Here is a 19,186-nt window from a genome sequence, read left to right on the forward strand (position 1 = left end):
ATCATATGTATGCTAATAGTCCCAAACTCCTGCTGGGGTCACCACACAGTACTCTAGGAAAAAAGAAAATGCATATATATATATATATATATATATATATATATATATATATATATGAATGATAGTGGTGATGTTTTTGAATATTCTGAAATAAAACAAAAAACATAACAGGATTAAAGAGTATAGCACCAAATAATTGCTAAAGATGACAACAAAATTAACACATAAAGCACCAAAGAAAAGTTTTGGCATGATTGGATATTTGACTTGAAAGTTAAGTCTCTGGCAACTCAAGTTGTGGATTATACAGAGGAGCTGAAATGTGTATGAGTTTTGTTACTGTTCAAGTCATTCACTTTTTTTTTATTTACATGTATCTAAAGGGTACTAATTTCTGAGATACATTTTTGTGTTCTGTAATATTTGAATTTAAGTAGCTTTTTCAGCTGCTTGGAGCTTGTACAGCAGGTAGAGCACCTATCTTGTAACCATAAGGTTTTGAGTTTGATCCTGACATTGTATATGCCAAAGTAATGGTCTGGATTCTCTCTCTTAGTAATTGATGAATAAATCTGTAATAAAGTAGAAGTTGCTATATTCAGTATTCTCATAGGTCACTTTACATTTATGATAATGTGTAAAGAAGAATTTTCCTTTAACTGTAATTTGTCTGTTATCACAATTTCATACTACATTGTATTTAAACTCTGCAATTTATTGTCCCATTCATATGACACAGAACTTATTGAATCTTGTTTTTATTAGAATAATGAATATCCACATGTATCTATTCTTATATACATATGAAAAGTTTCCCTAGAATAAATAAGATCCATTGAATAGCTAGATAGTACGCTATAAACACCTTTGCTAGACAATGTCAGACTGACTTCTCAGTATTTTGTTATGGTTTCTTTTAGCATTTCCTGACTAAGAATAAATTCAGAATATTTTAATTTACTAAGGGGTCATTTTTTAGAAAGTGCTCACTTTTTAGAAAGAATTATTCATCATTTCCCCACATTTTTATATACTACTATCTTTACTTATTGATTTGTAGGGGGCCAGATGGTGGTACACCTGGTTATGCACACACTTTACAGGGTACAAAGTCCCAGGTTCAAGGTTCTGGTCCCCATGTGCAGGGGGTAGGAGTTTCACCATGGTGAAGAAAATCTGTAGCTGTCTCTCTGTTTCTCTCCCTCTATATTTTCCCTTCCCCTCTCAAGTTCTCTCTGTCTCTATCCAATAATAAACAAATAATAAATGTGAAAAATTGTTAAAACAGTTATAAAATAACTTTTGCGGCATGTGGTGGTGCACCTGGTTGAGTGTACATGCTACAGTGCACAAAGACCCAGGTTTAAGCTTCAGGTCCCTCCCTGAAGGGGGAAGCTTTGCAAGTGGTGAAGCAGGTCTACAGGTGTCTCTCTCTCTCTCTCTCTCCCTCTCTCCCTCCTTTTTCCTCTCAACTTCTAGCTGTCTCCATCCAATCAACAAATATAAAAATAATATATATTTAGGAAAAAAGAAAAATTATTTTTAGGAAACTTAGATATATTTTGGAATTCAGTTCTGTTTTTCTTAAATTATATGTAATGAAGATACATTCTCCCAGTCTCTAATTTTCCCAGAATTTTCACCTAGTGTAAATCATGCCCTTCTACAATGTTACTTGGTTTTCTTTTCTTTTTTTAAAGATTTACTTATTTTTTAAATATTTTATGTGTTTTTTATTTTTGAGAGATGCAGAGGAAGACATTTTGTGTATTTATAATTTACTTGAGAAATTCTCTGCTTTCCAGAAAACATGAAAATAATTCTTTAGTATCTATTGTTAAATTTGAAAAACATGTTCATTTATTTTATGTTAGATAGAGGATATAAAGAGAGAGAGAGAGAGAGAGAGAGATTGAGAAACCAGAATACCACTGTGGTACATGTAGTGCCAGTGTTCAAACTGGGAGTCTTAGGCATATGAGGCTCTAGCAGTTGAGCTATCTCCCCAGTCACTATTGTCAAGTTTTAAAGTTCTGATTTTACCTTAAAAATCTCTTACAAATGAAGTTTGTGTATTATCTATCTATAACTATGTATCTATAACTATATATCTATAACTATATATCTATGTATATGTCTATATCTATATCTATATCTATATCTATATCTATATCTATATCTATATCTATATCTATATCTATATCTATATATCTTTTTCAACATGGACATAGAATTGTATCACCTCTACTTGTAGAATAGTCCACCATTTTCATACTGTTTTTCATGGTCACTTATATATTCCTGGGGGTGCTTTGTGTCCTTAGACTGTTTCTGTTACAATTGCACATGGTACATTATCTATTACCTAATACATATTTAAAATAAATGCTTATAACTGGTGTCATTCTATCATACTGTTTTGGACTGTTATGAATACTAACCCTTTCCATTTCTCTATAAATTTTAAGATATTCTGAGAAGTTACAAGCACATCCATGCATACAAGATTTTTCTTGCAACCGTGCTGTATAAAAGGGTTTGCAAGATGACTTTTCTATTTCATGATCTTTAGTATTCCAACCACCACAGAATGCCCATCTATTGAAGTTTACCATTCATTTTTTTGTTATCTCAGCAATTTTTATTATTACTTTCTTATATGGTTGGTTGAGGATATATTTGAGGTTTGCTTGTTGTTTTTAAACTAGGGTCTGGCCATTTTTCCGTTATAGTGCTAGTATATATTTTAGGATATCTAATACAACATTTTATCTGGAGTATAGTATCTATCTAAAGTGCTTTTAATATGTAGTTTCTTATTGAAATATATATAACTTTTGGAGGGAGAATTAACCTGTATATGCTTGTAAGAAATACATACATGGGAGTCCGGCAGTAGTACAGCACGTTAAGCGCACATGGCCTAAAGCACAAGGACCAGAATAAGGATCCCGATTCAAGCCCCTGGGTCCCCACCTGCAGGGGAGTCACTTCACAAGCAGTGAAGCAGGTCTGCAGGTGTCTATCTTTCTCTCCCCCTCTCTGTCTTCCATTCCTCTCTCCATTTCTCTCTGTCCTATCTAACAATGACGACATCATCAAAAACAACAACAATAATAACTACAACAATAAAACAACAAGAGGGAATAAATAAATAAATAAATAAATATTTTTAAAAAAGAAGTACATACATATACATATATGATTCTTTGGTAGGTGGAAAATGTTAACCAGTGAAAAAATTCTCTTTTGGTCAGAAGGAATTCCAAGAAGAAGGTCTGAAGGAAATTTGACTGGTATGGAAGACAATAAATCCTCCAGAAATTGCAATATTACAGGTACAGAAGTTTTCAGATGCCATAATTGTAGTTTAATTGTGGCTAGGTTTTTAATGTTCTTTTTCATAAAATGTTTTGTTATAAAAATTTCAGTGTTATTTATCAATAAAATTTGTCATAAAATGCACTGAAAATATATGATTGCTTAGTTTGGTGTATTCTGGGAACAAATTTTAGTTGTCTAAAGGCATTTATTATATTTTTCAAATATTTAATGTTACCAGAAAAATAAAGCATTAATTAAGTAAACTTCATCTAATTAAACTATACATTTTTCAGCAAAAGCTGCATAACTGACTGAATTCTTTTTCCCCCAGAGGTATTTATTTATTTATTTATTTTTATCAGAGCACTGCTCAGCTCTGTTTTATGGCAGTGTAGGGAACTGAACCTAGGACATTGGAGCCTCAGGCATGAGAGTCTCTTTGCATAACCATTATGCTATATACCCCCACCCCCTATAGGTATTATTTTGTTAAAATATAACAGTAATAAGGTTGACAAGCCTAAATTATTTTAAGGAAATCTCTTAAATGTTCATTGAGTATTTGCTTGTTAATCATGCTATTTTAATATTAATTAACATTGTGTATGGTCATAGAAGACTTTCACTACCCTCATAATATATAAATTTGACTGAATTTAATGTTAATTTTGTGGCAGCTATTAAGGATGAAGATAAAAATGCTGAGTAAATTCTTGAATAGTTAAGCTTTAACAAAAATTAATCTTGGATTTATCTCAAAATTTCATTTCATCTTTGTTTTGCTTTGTTTTTGTTTAAATAACAAGATTGTGCAGACCCAGATTTGTTTCTCAACTGTCCAGATGCTTTCAAACTACATGACAATACTTCCAAGGCTACAAATCCATTCTGGAATGAACTATCTGCTTCTAATCCATTTTTGGATGAAATAACTCAGCTACGAAATAACAAGAAGAAAACTAATACCTCCATCTTGAAGGAAGACCCTTATCTTTTTTATAGAGAAATAGAAACAGAAAATTCTTTTGATTCCTCTGGTGATGAACTTGATGTGCATCAATTGCTTAGGCAACCTTCCTCAGGGAAATCTGGAAAATCTAAAAGTGTTTCAGAACTTTTGGATATTTTAGATGACACAACACATTCCCTTCGGAATATGCATAACTCTGATCAGATCTTAGAACAAGACCTAGAATGGCTTCAAAATGATCGAGAGGCTTATAAAATGGCTTGGCTAAGTCAACGTCAGCTTGCTCGCTCCTGCCTGGATTTGAATACAGTTAATCAGAGTCCTGGATGGGCTCAAACACAAGTTGCTGAGACTCCTATAGTTTGTAGATTAAACCATCAAGGAGGTTCAGTACAATTACCTGAATCAGGTATCAGTATTCACGTACCCCAAGGGCACGTGACAGTGGGAGAATTCCAAGAAGTGTCTCTAAGGGCTTTTCTTGATCCTCCACAAATGCTTAACCATGATCTTTCATGCACGGTAAGCCCACTCCTTGAAATCATGTTAAGCAATCTCAAAACAATGGAAGGAATATTGCTGGAGATGAAAATTGGGGCTGAAGTAAGAAAGGACCCTTTCAGTCAAGTCATGACAGAAATGGTGTGTTTACACAGCATGGGTAAAGATGGCCCTTTCAAAGTGTTAACCAATTGTTACTTTTATAAAGACATCATTCAAATTAAACTAATAGATTTGAGTCAGGTGATGTATTTGGTGGTTGCTGCACAAGCTAAAGCTATTCAGACACCAGCTGCAACCATTTGGGATTATATTCACAAAACCACTTCCATTGGAATTTATGGGCCTAAATATATCCACCCCAGTTTCACTATTATTGTCACAGTTTGTGGACACAGTTATATGCCAGGTAAACTTACAATCTCTGATATTAAGAAAGGCAGGAAAAACACATCCCCTGTTGTGTTTCAACTTTGGGGGAAGCATTCATTCTTACTAGACAGGCCACAAAATTTAAATATTTCTGCATATTCATGTGATCCTGATTTTGAAGTAAAGACAAAGGAAGAAAGACAAGAAATTAAACAAAAGCAGCTGCAAGCAGGCCAAGTAGTTCACCAAAAAATTTTATTTTCTTTAGTTGATTCCAGAGAAATGCACTTGTTTGTTTTTTGTATTCAGGTGGATATCTCCAGTGGTAGACCACCCATCCAGTTTTGTATTACTAGCCCTGATCCAGCCCCAAACCTAAGGCTGTCAAGTCTTCCAGGGAATTCCCAGGAGAAGGAAATCAAGTCTGTTCCTTTATTACCAACAGTGCATGTTAAATATCCCACATTTCAGGACAAAAACTTGAACTTTACAACTTATGGGGTAACTTTGAAGACAGTGCTAAGGCAAAGCAAGATTGACTATTTACTTGAGTATTTCAAAGGGGACACGGTAGCTCTTCTTGGAGAAGATAAAGTAAAAGCCATAGGACATTCCAAGGTGAAAGAATGGTATGTGGGAGTGCTGAGAGGTAAGATTGGACTTGTACATTGCAAAAATGTTAAGGTGATTACAAAGAAAAAAGGAATGTCTATGTCACATAGTATCTTTACAACTAGGCATCTTCTTGAACAGATAGCCTTACCCTTAAAAAAACTGACTTACATCTATTCAGTTGTACTGACTTTGGTGTCAGAAAAGGTTTATGATTGGAAAGTTTTAGCTGATGTCTTGGGCTTCTCACATTTGGCCCCAGAAGATTTTGACCAAATCCGGGCAGACAAAGAATCAGAAAAAGTTTCATACGTTGTAAAGAAGTTAAAAGAAGATTGCCATGCAGATAGAAGTACCAAGAAGTTTTTCTATGAACTTATTGTGGTGAGTATTTCTTGATCATAGTAATATAGTTACTATGGAAAACTTTATTTAAACTTGGCAATATTTATAACAAAACATATGAAAGAAGTTCAAACATTGTCAGTAGTTTAAATAATAAATGCTACTTTATGCTTTGATCTTTTCAAGATAATACAACTGGTTTCTTGGATTTGTTATTCAGTTGCTATTTTTCCCAGAATCCAGACCTTTATTGCATTTTTGAAACAAGAGTAAGGATTTCATCTATGCCAGAGAAAAATAGTTTTAAAAAAACTCTCTTCTACTCACACATATTTAGAAGCCTCCAATCTATCAGAGAAGTATTGAAGGAGCTTAGGCCTGGATATCTGGCAAAAATACAGTTGAGTATAGGGGTACAGGATTCAGAGGCTAGCTCTTGAAATTTAATTTGCATAGTAAGTACAGGTTTTCTTGGCGTGTATTAATTTAGGGTAACTGGAATGGTGCTGATAAAGACTACGTATTCAAACTCCCTTATTCATCTCTAGACCTTGGGATTGGTTGTTTGCATATACTTAACACATGACTCTCTCTCTAAAGAATTTGACATCTGATGCTACTTCCATAATGATTTTACAGGTCTTGACACACTTTGGAAATCATTAAAGAGAAATAAGTTGTGACCCCCCAGAAGTTTTTTTTCTTTCTTTTTTAAATTTTTTTTATTTATTTTATTTTTATTTATTATTTTTTTAATTTTTTATTTAAGAAAGGATTAATGAACAAAAATATAAGGTTGGAGGGGTACAACTCCACACAATTCCCACCACCCAATCCCCATAACCCACCCCCTCCCATGATAGCTTTCCCATTCTCTAGCCCTCTGGGAGCATGGACGCAGGGTCGTGGAGGGTTGCAGAAGGTAGAAGATGTGGCTTCTGTAATTGTTTCCCCGCTGAACATGGGCGTTGACTGGTCGGTCCATACTCCCAGTCTGCCTCTCTCTTTCCCTAATAAGGTGGGTCTCTGGGGAAGCTGAACTCCAGGACACATTGGTGGGGTCTTCAATCCAGGGAAGCCTGGCCAGCATCCTGGTGGCATCGGGAACCTGGTGATTGAAAAGAGAGTTAACATATGAAGCCAAACAATTTTTGAGCAATCATGGATCCCAAGCTTGGAATAGTGGAGAGGAAGTGTTAGGGAGGTACTCACTGCAAACTCTAGTGTACTACTGCTTTCAGGTATATATTTTGCAGTAGTTTATGGATACGTGTGCACATAAGCTCTCTCTCACAGAAACTGGTGTATATCTAGGTTATGGGACTTCGTTAGAAAGTGAACTACCTGAGATGAAATTAGAGTGTACTATTAAAGGAAAGGTCTCACCCGAGTAATGAAGCTGAAGGGTTGTCATTCCACACGTGAAGTCTCTGGATACAGTCTGAGGTGAAGCATGTTGAGGTGGCAATCGTTGCGTTGGTTAGGTTGTGATCGGCAGATGCAATATTATTTGGTTTGGATTGGGAAATGCATACGGGAAAGTGGGCCCTATCCAAGGGTTCCAGGACTGGGGGAAGTAGGGGCTCTATAGTGGAGATGTGAGGTTCCTGCTGTCTTAGGGTTCAAAAAGACAATCGATAGTTAATGTTATCATCACATTATTTGGTAATTGGGTTAACTTTGAAAAGTCCCTTTGTTATGGTTTGCTGTACAGTATCCAGTATCTTGTATATAGCTGTGCTATTGGATGCTTCTAATCTACTTGGTCTAGGCTTTTGAGGGAGTCTGCATATCAAATACATAGCCTATATATTAAAAAGATTCAGTTTGTCTTTTGAGAAACTTTGAGACATACAATTGATTTTCCCCCCTCATATTAATTAACTACTGATTTATATGTCTACATTTTGCTAGGAGTGTACATAAACACCATTACCACCACCAAAGGACTGTGACCCATCCCTCCTGCCCACTCCCACCCCCCACTGTCCCAGGAAGCTGCATGTCTACCCCCCACCACTGGGTTTTTACTTTGGTGCCCTACTTACAATTTGATCAGGTCCTGCTTTTAGTTTCCCTTTCAGATCTTCTTAGTCAGCTTCTGTTGATGAGTGGGATCATCCCATACTCATCTTTATCTTTCTGACTTAGTTCACTTAACATAATTATTCTAGCTCTCTCCAAGATGGGTCAGAGAAGGTAGGTTCATTGTTTTTGATAGCTGCATAGTATTCCATTGTGTATATATACCACAGCTTTCTCAGCCACTCATCTGTTGTTGGGTACCTGGGTTGCTTCCAGGTTTTAGCTATTATGAATTGTGCTGCTATGAACATAGATGTACACACATCTTTTTGGTTGGGTGTTATGGAGTCTTTGGGGTATAATCCCAGGAGAGGAATTACTGGATCATATGGAAGGTCCATGTCTAGACTTCTGAGAGTTTTCCAGACTGCTCTCCACAGAGGCTGTACCAATTTACATTCCCACCAGCAATGTAAAAGGGTTCCTCTGTCCCCACAACCTCTCCAGCAATTGTTGCTGCTGTCCTTTTTGATGTATGCCATTCTTACAGGAGTGAGGTGGTATCTTAGTGTTGTCTTAATTTGCATTTCTCTGACAATCAGTGACCTAGAGCCGTTTTTCATATGTTTGTTAGCCTTTTGGATCTCCTCTGAGGTGAATGTTTTGTTCATATCCTCTGCCCATTTTTGGATGGGGTCATTTGCTTTTTTGGTGCTAAGTTAGCTGAGCTCTTTATATATTTTGGTGATTAGTTTCTTGTCTGAAGTCTGGCATGTGAAGATCTTCTCCCATTCTGTGAGGGGTCTCTCTGTTTGTTTAATAGTTTCTTTGGCTGTGCAGAAGCTTTTCAATTTGATGTAGTCCCATTGGTTTGTTTCTGCTTTAGTCTTCCTTGCAATTGGGTTTGATTCATCAAAGATGTTCTTGAGGTGTATGTGGGAAAGTGTTTTACCAATGTTTTCCTCTAAGTATTTGATTGTTTCTGGTCTGACATCTAGGTCGTTGATACATTTGGAGTTGATTTTTGTTTCTGGTGAGATAAAATGGTTCAATTTCATTCTTCGGCATGTTTCAACCCAGTTTTCCCAGCACCATTTATTGAAGAGAGCTTCCTTTTTCCATTTAATCCTTTGGGCCCCCTTATCAAATATTAGATGCCCATAGGTGTTGGAATTTACTTCTGGGCTTTCAATTCTGTTCCACTGGTCTGTGTGCCTATTTTTGTTCCAGTACCATGCTGTTTTGATGATGATGGCTTTATAATATAGTTTAAGGTCTGGGAGTGTGATGCCTCCATTTCTGTTTCTTTTCCTTAAGATGGTTTTGGCAATTCTAGGTGTTTTCAGGTTCCAGATAAATGATTGTAGTGCTTGTTCTATTCTCTTAAAGAAGCTTGGTGGAATTTTGATGGGTATTGCATTAAATTTGTATATGGCTCTGGGGAGAATATTCATTTTGATGATATTTATTTTTCCAATCCATGAGCATGGGATATCTTTCCATTTCTTGGTATCAGTTTCTATTTCCTTGAGTAGCGACTCATAGTTTTCAGCATACAAGTCTTTCACTTCTTTGGTCAACTTTATTCCTAGGTATTTGATTGATTTTGCTGAAACAGTAAATGGGAGTGATTTCTGGATGTCTTCTTCTTCAGATTTAGTGTTTGCATAAAGAAATGCCACTGATTTTTCTGCATTTATTTTGTAGTCTGATACCTTGCTATATTGCCTAATAACTTCCAGTAATTTTCTACTGGATTCTTTAGGTCTTTCTATGCATACTATTATATCATCTGCAAATAGTGAGAGCTTGACATCTTCCCTTCCAATCTGTATCCCTTTGATTTCTTTCTCTTGCCTGATTGCTATGGCAAGAACTTCCAATACTATGTTGAAGAGTAACGGTGACAGTGGACAGCCCTGTCTAGTCCCCGATCTGAGGGGGAATGCTATCAGCTTCTGTCCATTGACTATGATGTTGGCTGTAGGTTTGCTATATATAGACTCCACTATCTTGAGGAATTTCCCATCTATTCCCATTTTTTGTAGAGTTTTGAGCATGAATGGGTGTTGGATTTTGTCAAAGGCTTTCTCTGCATCTATTGAGATAATCATGTGGTTTTTGGCTTTGCTTTTATTGATGTGGTGAATGACATTGATTGACTTATGGATGTTGAACCAGCCTTGCATTCCTGGGATGAATCCCACTTGGTCATGATGAACAATCTTTTTGATGTGTTACTGTATCCGGTTGGCCAAGATCTTGTTTAATATTTTGGCATCTATGTTCATCAGAGATATTGGTCTGTAGTTTTCCTTTTTTGTTCTGTCCCTATCAGCTTTTGGTATCAGGGTGATGTTGGCTTCATAGAAGGTGGAAGGGAGTATTCCTGTTTCTTCAATCTTATGGAATAGCTTAAGAAGTATGGGTATTAACTGTTTCCTGAAAGTTTTGTAGAATTCGTTTGTGAAGCCATCTGGTCCAGGACTTTTGTTGTTGGGGAGATTCTTAATAATGGTTTCAATTTCTTTGTCTGTGATTGTTGCATTTAGATTTTGTAGTTCTTCTTGGTTCAGTTTTGGAAGTGCATAGGTTTCTAGGAATTGTTCCATTTCTTCCAGATTCTCTAGCTTGGTGGCATATAGTTCTTTATAGAAGTTTCGCAGGATTCTCTGGATTTCTGTGGTGTCAGTTGTGATATCTCCTGCATCATTTACAATTCTATTAATTTGAGTCTTCTCTCTTTTTTGTTTGGTGAGTCTGGCTAGGGGTTTGTCAATTTTGTTTAATCTTTCAAAGAACCAACATTTGGCTTCATTGATCTTTTGTATGGTTCTTTTATTTTCGATGTTGTTTATTTCTGCTCGAACTTTAGTGATTTCTGTCCTTCTGGTTGCTTTAGGGTTCCTTTGTTCCTCTTCCTCTAAGTCCTTGAGGTATGCAGTAAGGTCGTTCATTTGGGCTTCTTCTTGGTGTTTAATATGTGATTGTATAGCTATAAGTTGCCCTCTCAGTACTGCTTTAGCTGTGTCCCAAATATTTTGATAGGTTGTGTCTTCATTTTCATTTGTTTCCAGGAACATTTGAATTTCCTGTTTGAGTGAGTCTCTGACCCAGTGGTTCTTAAGGAGCATGTTGTTTAGTTTCCAATTTCTATGTCTTTTAATAATTTTCCGTTTGTTGTTAAATGTTAGTTTTACTCCACTGTGGTCTGAGAAGATACTTGGGATGATTTCAATGCTCTTGAATTTATTGATGCTGTCTTTGTGGCCTAACATGTGGTCTATCCTTGAGTATGTGTTATGTGGATTTGAAAAGAAGGTGTTTTCCAGTTTTTTGGGGTGGAGGAGTCTGAAAATGTCCAAGAGGTCTAGTCTGTCAATCTCTTCATTCAATTCTCTTGTATCTTTATTGGTTCTCTGCTTTGTTGATCTGTCTAAGTGTGAGAGTGGGGTATTGAAGTCTCCCACTATTATTGTATTACTATTGATGTATTTTTGAAATTCTTTCAGTAGATGCTTAATGTATTTAGATGGTCCCTCGTTGGATGCATAGATGTTAATAATTGTTAAGTCTTCTTGGCTGATTGATCCTCTAATCATTATGTAATGTCCTTGCCTATCTTTTATTATTTTATTTAATTTAAAATCTATAGTGTCTGAGATGAGAATAGCTGTTCCTGCCCTTTTTTGTGGACCGTTAGCCTGTATGATAGTTTTCCATCCTTTCACTTTAAGTCTGTGTTTATCTTGTTGTGACAGATGGGATTCTTGCAAGCAGCATATGGTTGGGTTATGTTTTCTGGTCCATCCCCCCACCCTGTGCCTTTTGATGGGTGAGTTTAAGCCATTGACATTTATTGATATTATGAATTTAATGTATTGTAGTGCCATTGTTCTAAAAAACAATTTGTTTACTCTGATATATTGCAAGTATTATAGTGATGTTCTTGTTTATAAGAGGTCTTTTAGTACCTCTTTCAGGGCCGGCTTGGTGATGGTTGCCTCCTTTAACTGTTGTTTGTCTAAGAAGGTTTTGATCCCTCCATCTAGCTTGAATGAAAGTCTAGCAGGATATATTATCCTTGGTTGAAACCCTTTTTCATTCAGGGCTCGATAGATACCTTGCCACTCCCTTCTGGCTTTTAGAGTTTGAGTGGAGAAATCTGCAGATAATCTTATGGGTTTTCCCCTGTATGTGACTTTTTGTTTCTCTCTTGCAGCCTTTAGGATCCTTTCTTTATCCTTACTACTTCTCATTGTGACTATGATGTGTCTTGGTGTCTTCAGGTCTGGGTTGATTCTGTTTGGTACTCTCTGGGCCTCTTGAACCTTGATATCCTTTCTGTTATTCAGGTCTGGGAAGTTTTCTTCTATTATTTCCTCTAGAATGTTTGCTTCCCCTTCCTCTCTTTCTTCCTCTGGCAGGCCAATTATACGAATGTTACTTCTTTTGATATCATCCCATATGTCTCTGTTGTTGTTTTCAGTGTCTCTCATTCTCCTTTTAAGCTCTTTCACCTCTTTCTTCATTTTCTCTAACTCATCCTCTGTCTGACTAATTCTGTTTTCTGCTTCTGTTAGTCTGCTTTCCCTTGCCTCAGCTTCTTTCTTCATTACAGCTATTTCAGCTTTAAGTTCTCTAATTGCCTCAAGATAATCAGTATTTTCCTTGGGGGTCTCAACTGTTGTTTCCCTAATACTGCCATTCCTTTCCTCCAATGTTGTTTTCATTTTTGTGATTAATAAGTTTATTATTGCTTGCATACTTTTCTTATCTATGGTTACTTCTGACTGATTTGTAGTTTCTTCTGGGCTCTTGTCTTCATTCATTGGGGTAGCAGTTTTATTTGTTTTTAATCTACCCATTTTTTTATTTAATGTGTTTCTCTCTTTTTTTTTATGCTCTGTTGTTCCTCAGTTGTTGTGTCTTGAGTACAAGTAACACTGTACTAAAGACCTTTATGACAATTGCACTCACCAACCTCCGGAATTACAGTAGCAACTGAAGTAAGTATTGAAGTAGTTTAATCGTTACCAGTTAGCCAAACAATTTCTCCAGTCCGTGAAAAAAATAGTAACCAAATCCCTGTGAAGAAAGAGAAAAGAGAGGATAGCAAGAATAGACAGTTATGCAAATCTACTATCCAGTGTATATTCTAGGGGTAACAAGAGGGGAAAGGGAACTAGAGCAGAGATACACACATAGAAAGTCCACTCTGAGTCAGATTTCTTTCCCAAAGTAATTCACAAATTCAGAAAGGCAAAGAAGAAAGAAGTGTATGACAAGATTAAAAAAAAAAAGAGAGAGAGAGAGAGATAAGAGAGAGAAATGGGAGAGAAAAGGGAGAAGATAAGAAGAAGAGTTGTAATTAAAGAGCAGTGCAAGGAACTTCCCAAATGTGTATCAGTGAATTCAAAAAAAACAAAAAAAAACCCACCCTGTTTGGTGGTATGGGGTATCCTGCTAGTAGCTGGTCCCAGGGACTGCTTATGGGGGGGGGGGGCGGCGGGAAGGATGTATGCTTGAAAATTAAAAGGAAGAAAAAAGAATTTTTTTCCCTACTCTAATTCTTAACCCAAATTAAGTTATAGTCACCTCCTTGGTGTCTAAGGACACCTTATTGGCTGGCCTGCTAAAGGCAGAAAATCCTATTGTCTCCAGGGGGGTGTGTTCGGAGCTCAGAGGCTAGCAGCTTCTCCATCCGCCATCTTCCGGGAAACCCCCCCCTCCAGACTTTTTTAAAGGATTTCTCGAAAATGAAAACTAGCTGCAAGTCCTTTGATCCAATGAGAGCTATACTCAAGAAGTCTTTGGATCCGCCCTCAGGGGCGCGGCGGATCCTGGAGACTCCCAAGAGAAAGCCCCTGAGCTAAAGTGCTCTCTCCGGGTCCTCTGCCCGCCGCGCTCTGCAACCGGCGGAGGAGCCGCCTTCCCGGACGGAGGACAATGCCCGGTGCACTCGCCTTGCCCAGCACCGCCTGGGAAGTCTGGAGCCCCGCTAGTCCGCGTCACCTTTACTCTAATTCTTAACCCAAATTAAATTATAATCACCTCTTTGGTGTCACCCCTTATTGACAGGCCTGCTAAAGGCAGAAAATCCTACCGTTGCCGACGATGTGATCAGAGCACTCGCTGTTAGCAGCTTCTCAGTCCACCATCTTCCTCCTTCCCCGCCCCCCCCATCAGCTTTTGGTATCAGGGTGATGTTGGCTTCATAAAAGGTGGAAGGGAGTATTCCTGTTTCTTCAATCTTATGGAATAGCTTAAGAAGTATGGGTATTAACTGTTTCCTGAAAGTTTTGTAGAATTCGTTTGTGAAGCCATCTGGTCCAGGACTCCCCAGAAGTTTTATACTTTGTGGAGCTGGATTTATTTTATTTTTGTTTATGGGGTGGGTAGTCAGGACAGTGGCATCCCTGGCTAAGCTCACTTAGTACTGAGCGCAAGGACATGTACAAGTATCTGGGTTCAAGACCCCTGGTTCCACACCTGCAGGGGGGACACCTCATGAGCTGTGAAATAGGTCTGCAGGTGTCTCTCTTTCTCTCCCCCTCTCTACCTCCTCCTCTCTCAATTTCTCTCTGGCGTATCTAATAAGAAAAAAAAAGGAGGGAAGGAAGAAAGGAAGGAAGAAAAAGAAAAAATGGCCACCAGGAGCAGTGGATTGATAGTGCTGGCACCAAGACCCAGCAATAACCTTGGAGGCAACAATAATAATGATAATAAATAAGTAAATAAATATAAGTTATTATCTAGGAATTATTTGACAAGAAAATTGTCTCAAGTGAATAATTTCACATTTCCCCTAAATCTATTGTCTCATACCTCACCCATCAACAAAGTTCCATTTCCTTTCACCCAGAGAACTGTGCCCCCAAGCCCACTTCTTATTCCTTTCTCCCTTTCCCAACTAGTTTCCTCGGATCTGCTTATTTAAAACAAACATTTAATAATATTTCACTCTTTTCCCCCCTTTCTTCATTTCTTAAATCATACATACATTACAAGTACCATCAGGTACTTTTCTTTTCCCTAACTTTTACTTACATAATCACCTCTAGTTCCACGTTTGTAGTTAGCAAAGGATATGGTCTTTACTTTTCTTATCACTGAGTAAAGTCTCATTGTATATTTGTGCCACAACTTCCTTACTCATTTTTCTTCTGCCACTGAGCACTTTTTTTACCCCCAAATCTTGGCTATTATACATGGTCTTTGCATTGAACATGGGTATACATATGTATCTTCAGTTAAGTAGTTATTCAGATGTATACCTAGGAGAGGAACTGCCAGATAATATGGTGCATGTATATTTCAATACACTGAATAAACTGCATACCATATTGATTTCATTAGGATCTGGGCCAATTTATATTCTTACTAAAATTATAAAAGTGTTCCTTTTCTCCATATCCTCATTAGCACTTATTTCTCTTGGTCATTTTCAGAATTGTCAGGAGGTCATTTTCAGAAGTGTCAATTATATCCTATAGTTGTCTTGATTTGCATCTTTCTGATAACAAAGGATAATGAGTATTTTTATGTGCCTATTGGACATATGCGTATCTTCTTCAGTAAAATGTATATTCACCCCCATTTTAAATTTTTTGTTCTTTTTCAGTGATTTCCTATATGTTTTTGTGAGTTTCTTTGCATATCTTTTTTTATAATCCTGGGTCACTTATGGTATGCAAAAAATTTGGGGGGGGGCAATCATTTCATGTACTGAGCAGAAGCTTTTCATTTCTCTTTCTTTCTCTCTCTCTTTCTTATTGTAATTCTCAGTGAAGATTTGTTCTTCTTAAAATAAATTTCTGGAATAAGCATTGCTAAATCATTCCACAGTTTAATAACAGTTCCTTCAAGTTTATGCTGACCTGAGTCTTAACTCCTTCTTCCTTCCTTCCTTCCATCCTTCCTTCCTTCCTTCCTTCCTTCCTTCCTTCCTTCCTTCCTTCCTCCTTTCTTTCTTTCTTTCTTTCTTTCTTTCTTTCTTTCTTTCTTTCTCTCTTTCTAAAAAGAAAAAATTGACAAAACCATAGGATAAGAGGGGTACAACTCCACACAATTCCCACCACCAGATCTCCGTATCCCATCCCCTACCCTGATAGTTTTCCTGTACTCAAGCTGGAAGTATGGACCCAAGGCCCTTGTGGGATGCAGAAGGTAGAAGGTCTGGCTTCTGTAATTGTTTCCCTGCTGAACATGGGTGTTGAAAAGTTGATTCATACTCCCAGCCTGCCTCTCTCTTTCCCTAGTAGGGTGGGTCTCTGGGGAAGTGGAGCTCCAGGACACATTGGTGGGGTTGTCTGTCCGGGCAAGTCTGGTTGACATCATGCTAGCATCTGGAACCTGGTGGCTGAAAAGAGAGTTAACATGCAAAGCCAAACAAATTGTTGAGCAATCGTGAACTTAAAGGCTGGAATAGTGCAGATGAAGAGTTGGGGGAATCCTCCATTTTGTAGATAGCTTGTAGGCATATTTTAGTTAGATTCTCAAGGGCCTGTGGGTATACTAGTTTGTTTTATTTTTCCCTGAGCATGAAATCTGATATGCAGGTGGATCCAACTTATTGTCTGGGGAGATGAATAGTACCAGAAAGCTGGATCAGGGAAGAGAATAGTTCCCTAATATGGGAAAGGGGTATAGATATTGTTGACTGTAAACCCCATCAGTTTTATTTGGTCTGGGGCCCATATTCAGCTTAGGAGCCTATATGACCTTTGCATCCTTATAGATCTGAGCTCACATTCTGTGGTCATGAGTAGGAACATTCCAAGCTGCCCCAATATCAGGACCCATCTTCCTCAAGTGTAGCATAGAGTATGTTGTCCATCATCCCTTCAGAGAATGGAACATTCTCTACTGTTGTTGATCCAAGTTGAGGGCAAGATCCTGTGGGGGGCCCACAAAGGGGTCTATTTTGTTGTTCCTAATAGAAATGACCATTAACAATGGAGAGAGGGATTTATTTGAGGTCTAGGCCCATCATGTCTCTTTGGGAATCTCAGGACTCCCTGAATAGGGCCCCAGCTGATGAGGTGGCCTGATAGTGACTAAAGAGTCATCATTAAAGTATGCCAGTCTCTTGCCCTTATTCAGCTTTTGCTGTCCTGATAAGGTTAGCTTTGGAGTGAGTGAGAAAAAAGTAATAGGAAGTAGGTGAGGAGGGTATCTAAGTCTAACTAGATATTATTTCATTAGGAACTTTATACTAACTCACTGCAGACTATTGTGTACTTTTGATTTCAGTTATATATTTTGCCCTAGTTTATGGATACATGTGAACATATGCTCTATCTCACGGGACCTGGTCTATATCTAGGTTTTGGGATTTTGTTAGGAAGTGAACCATCTGGAATGGAATTAGAGAATGTTATGAAAGGAAAGATCTCACCCGTGTAATGAGGGTGAAAGGTTGACATTCCATGTCTGATGTCTCTGGACACATGTGAAACATGCCAAGGTGGTACTCATTGTGTTGATTAGGTTGGGATCAACTGATGCAATATCATTTGGTATGAATTGAGAGAAGCACACAGGAAAGTGAGCCCCACCCTAGAGGTTTCAGGACTGGGGGAAATATAGGCTCTATAGAGGAAGCTGGAGATACATAGGCTGAGTCTTTGATATGTTGACTCTCTTATAAGCCTAGACCAGGGAGAACAGAAGCACCCGGTGGTACAACTATATACAAATAATGTCGAAGGACATAAATTATGATGATGTTGTGTATGACATAGAAAATCCTAACAAAGGGATTTTTCAAAGTTAACTTAATTGCCAAATAATGTGATTACAGCAATAACTACCTATTGTCTTCCTAACCCTAAGAGTTTTTACTATTTCTACCTAAGCTTATGGGTCTCACTATAAAATTATGGATTAGAATAGTCCTTATGTAAAAGTCTATGGTGGTCCTAAGATTTCTGCTGGAATTAGCAACCCATGGATTGCCTGACTTAGTCATTCATTATTACTTGATGTTTATATAATAAAGGGAAAATCTTCTAAGTGTTATTAAATATGAGGGGTTACCAAGGAGTTTTATTTACTTATTTTGTAGAACAGAATACATGTAAATCTATTTTCATATGTTAAAAATACGTTCAAGGGGTAGGCAAAATACCTCGCTTGGATAGTACACTGCTTTGTGATCTGTGCTACCCTTCTCACCCCATACTACATTGAAGAAAGCTTTGGCAGTGTGATCTCTTTCACCATCTCTGTGCATCTCTATATCTTTGTCTCTATATAACATGTGAACGTATGTTTGCCTCTATCTAAAATAAGTGTGTGTGTGTGTGTGTGCGCGTGTTTATGTTTTTGAATATTCATCACAATTGAAAATGCCGAGAGACCTAAGAAATATGGGAAGAAAGTCTGATGGTATTCTGTTTTGCATTGTTGAAGGTTAAGCATTTCATCTTTAATAACTCAAGTTTCTATATAGTACAATTAATTACACTGGTGTTGAAGAAAGTGAGTTAAATTTTTAAGTTATAAATATCAATAAATTAGTTCATACTTGTCAGGGCCTCTCAGTTATATACAATAGTCATGGTCCTGGGAAATTTTAAGCCACCTTTTGATAAAATATTGAATAATATTCACCTGCTACCACAGGTGCTTCTTACAGAAAGCTTGCAACTCATACTCTGGTACAGAATTAACATACCTTTTGTTGGGTGAATAATCATCACTGGGAAGATAAACTATAGATGTGTATGTCTCAGGTTATGTTTGGAAGTATCTAGTTAAGTTTCTTTGTCTGCAAGTAAGGATATTAAGGAACACAGTAGTTAAGTAGTTTACCCAGGGTGTTCTGGTAGCTGAGTTTGTCTGAAATCTTCCCTCATTTTCGTCTAGTGCATCAGATAGTATTATGAAATTTTAAGTTATGCTTAAAAGAAAAGTCAATGTTTTGAATTTTAGGAAACTCAAATCTATGAGCTGGGAAAAATAATATTTCTAGAATATTTAATACAATTTTAATTTATAGAAAAAAATAAGTTAGTTGCTTTTAATTATGAC

The 19,186-nt window shown here is 37.2% G+C and overlaps 1 protein-coding gene across 2 annotated transcripts in view; it reads left to right on the plus strand.

The window, feature by feature from the left end:
- Positions 1-19,186, plus strand: part of MACC1 (MET transcriptional regulator MACC1) — a 74,831-nt gene that overhangs the window by 36,999 nt on the left and 18,646 nt on the right. Inside the window, exons 2-3 of one of the 2 annotated variants that reach the window (XM_060196118.1) lie at positions 3,261-3,338; positions 4,140-6,163. In XM_060196118.1, coding sequence (XP_060052101.1) covers positions 3,299-3,338; positions 4,140-6,163 — 2,064 coding nt within the window. In that variant the 5' untranslated portion in view covers positions 3,261-3,298. Of the gene's footprint in view, positions 1-3,223; positions 3,339-4,139; positions 6,164-19,186 lie in introns of those variants that run through there. The other variant, XM_060196117.1, reaches the window with a different exon arrangement.

The sequence above is a fragment of the Erinaceus europaeus genome, chromosome 8, assembly GCF_950295315.1.
Source record: "Erinaceus europaeus chromosome 8, mEriEur2.1, whole genome shotgun sequence".
NCBI classification, from domain to species: domain Eukaryota; kingdom Metazoa; phylum Chordata; class Mammalia; order Eulipotyphla; family Erinaceidae; genus Erinaceus; species Erinaceus europaeus.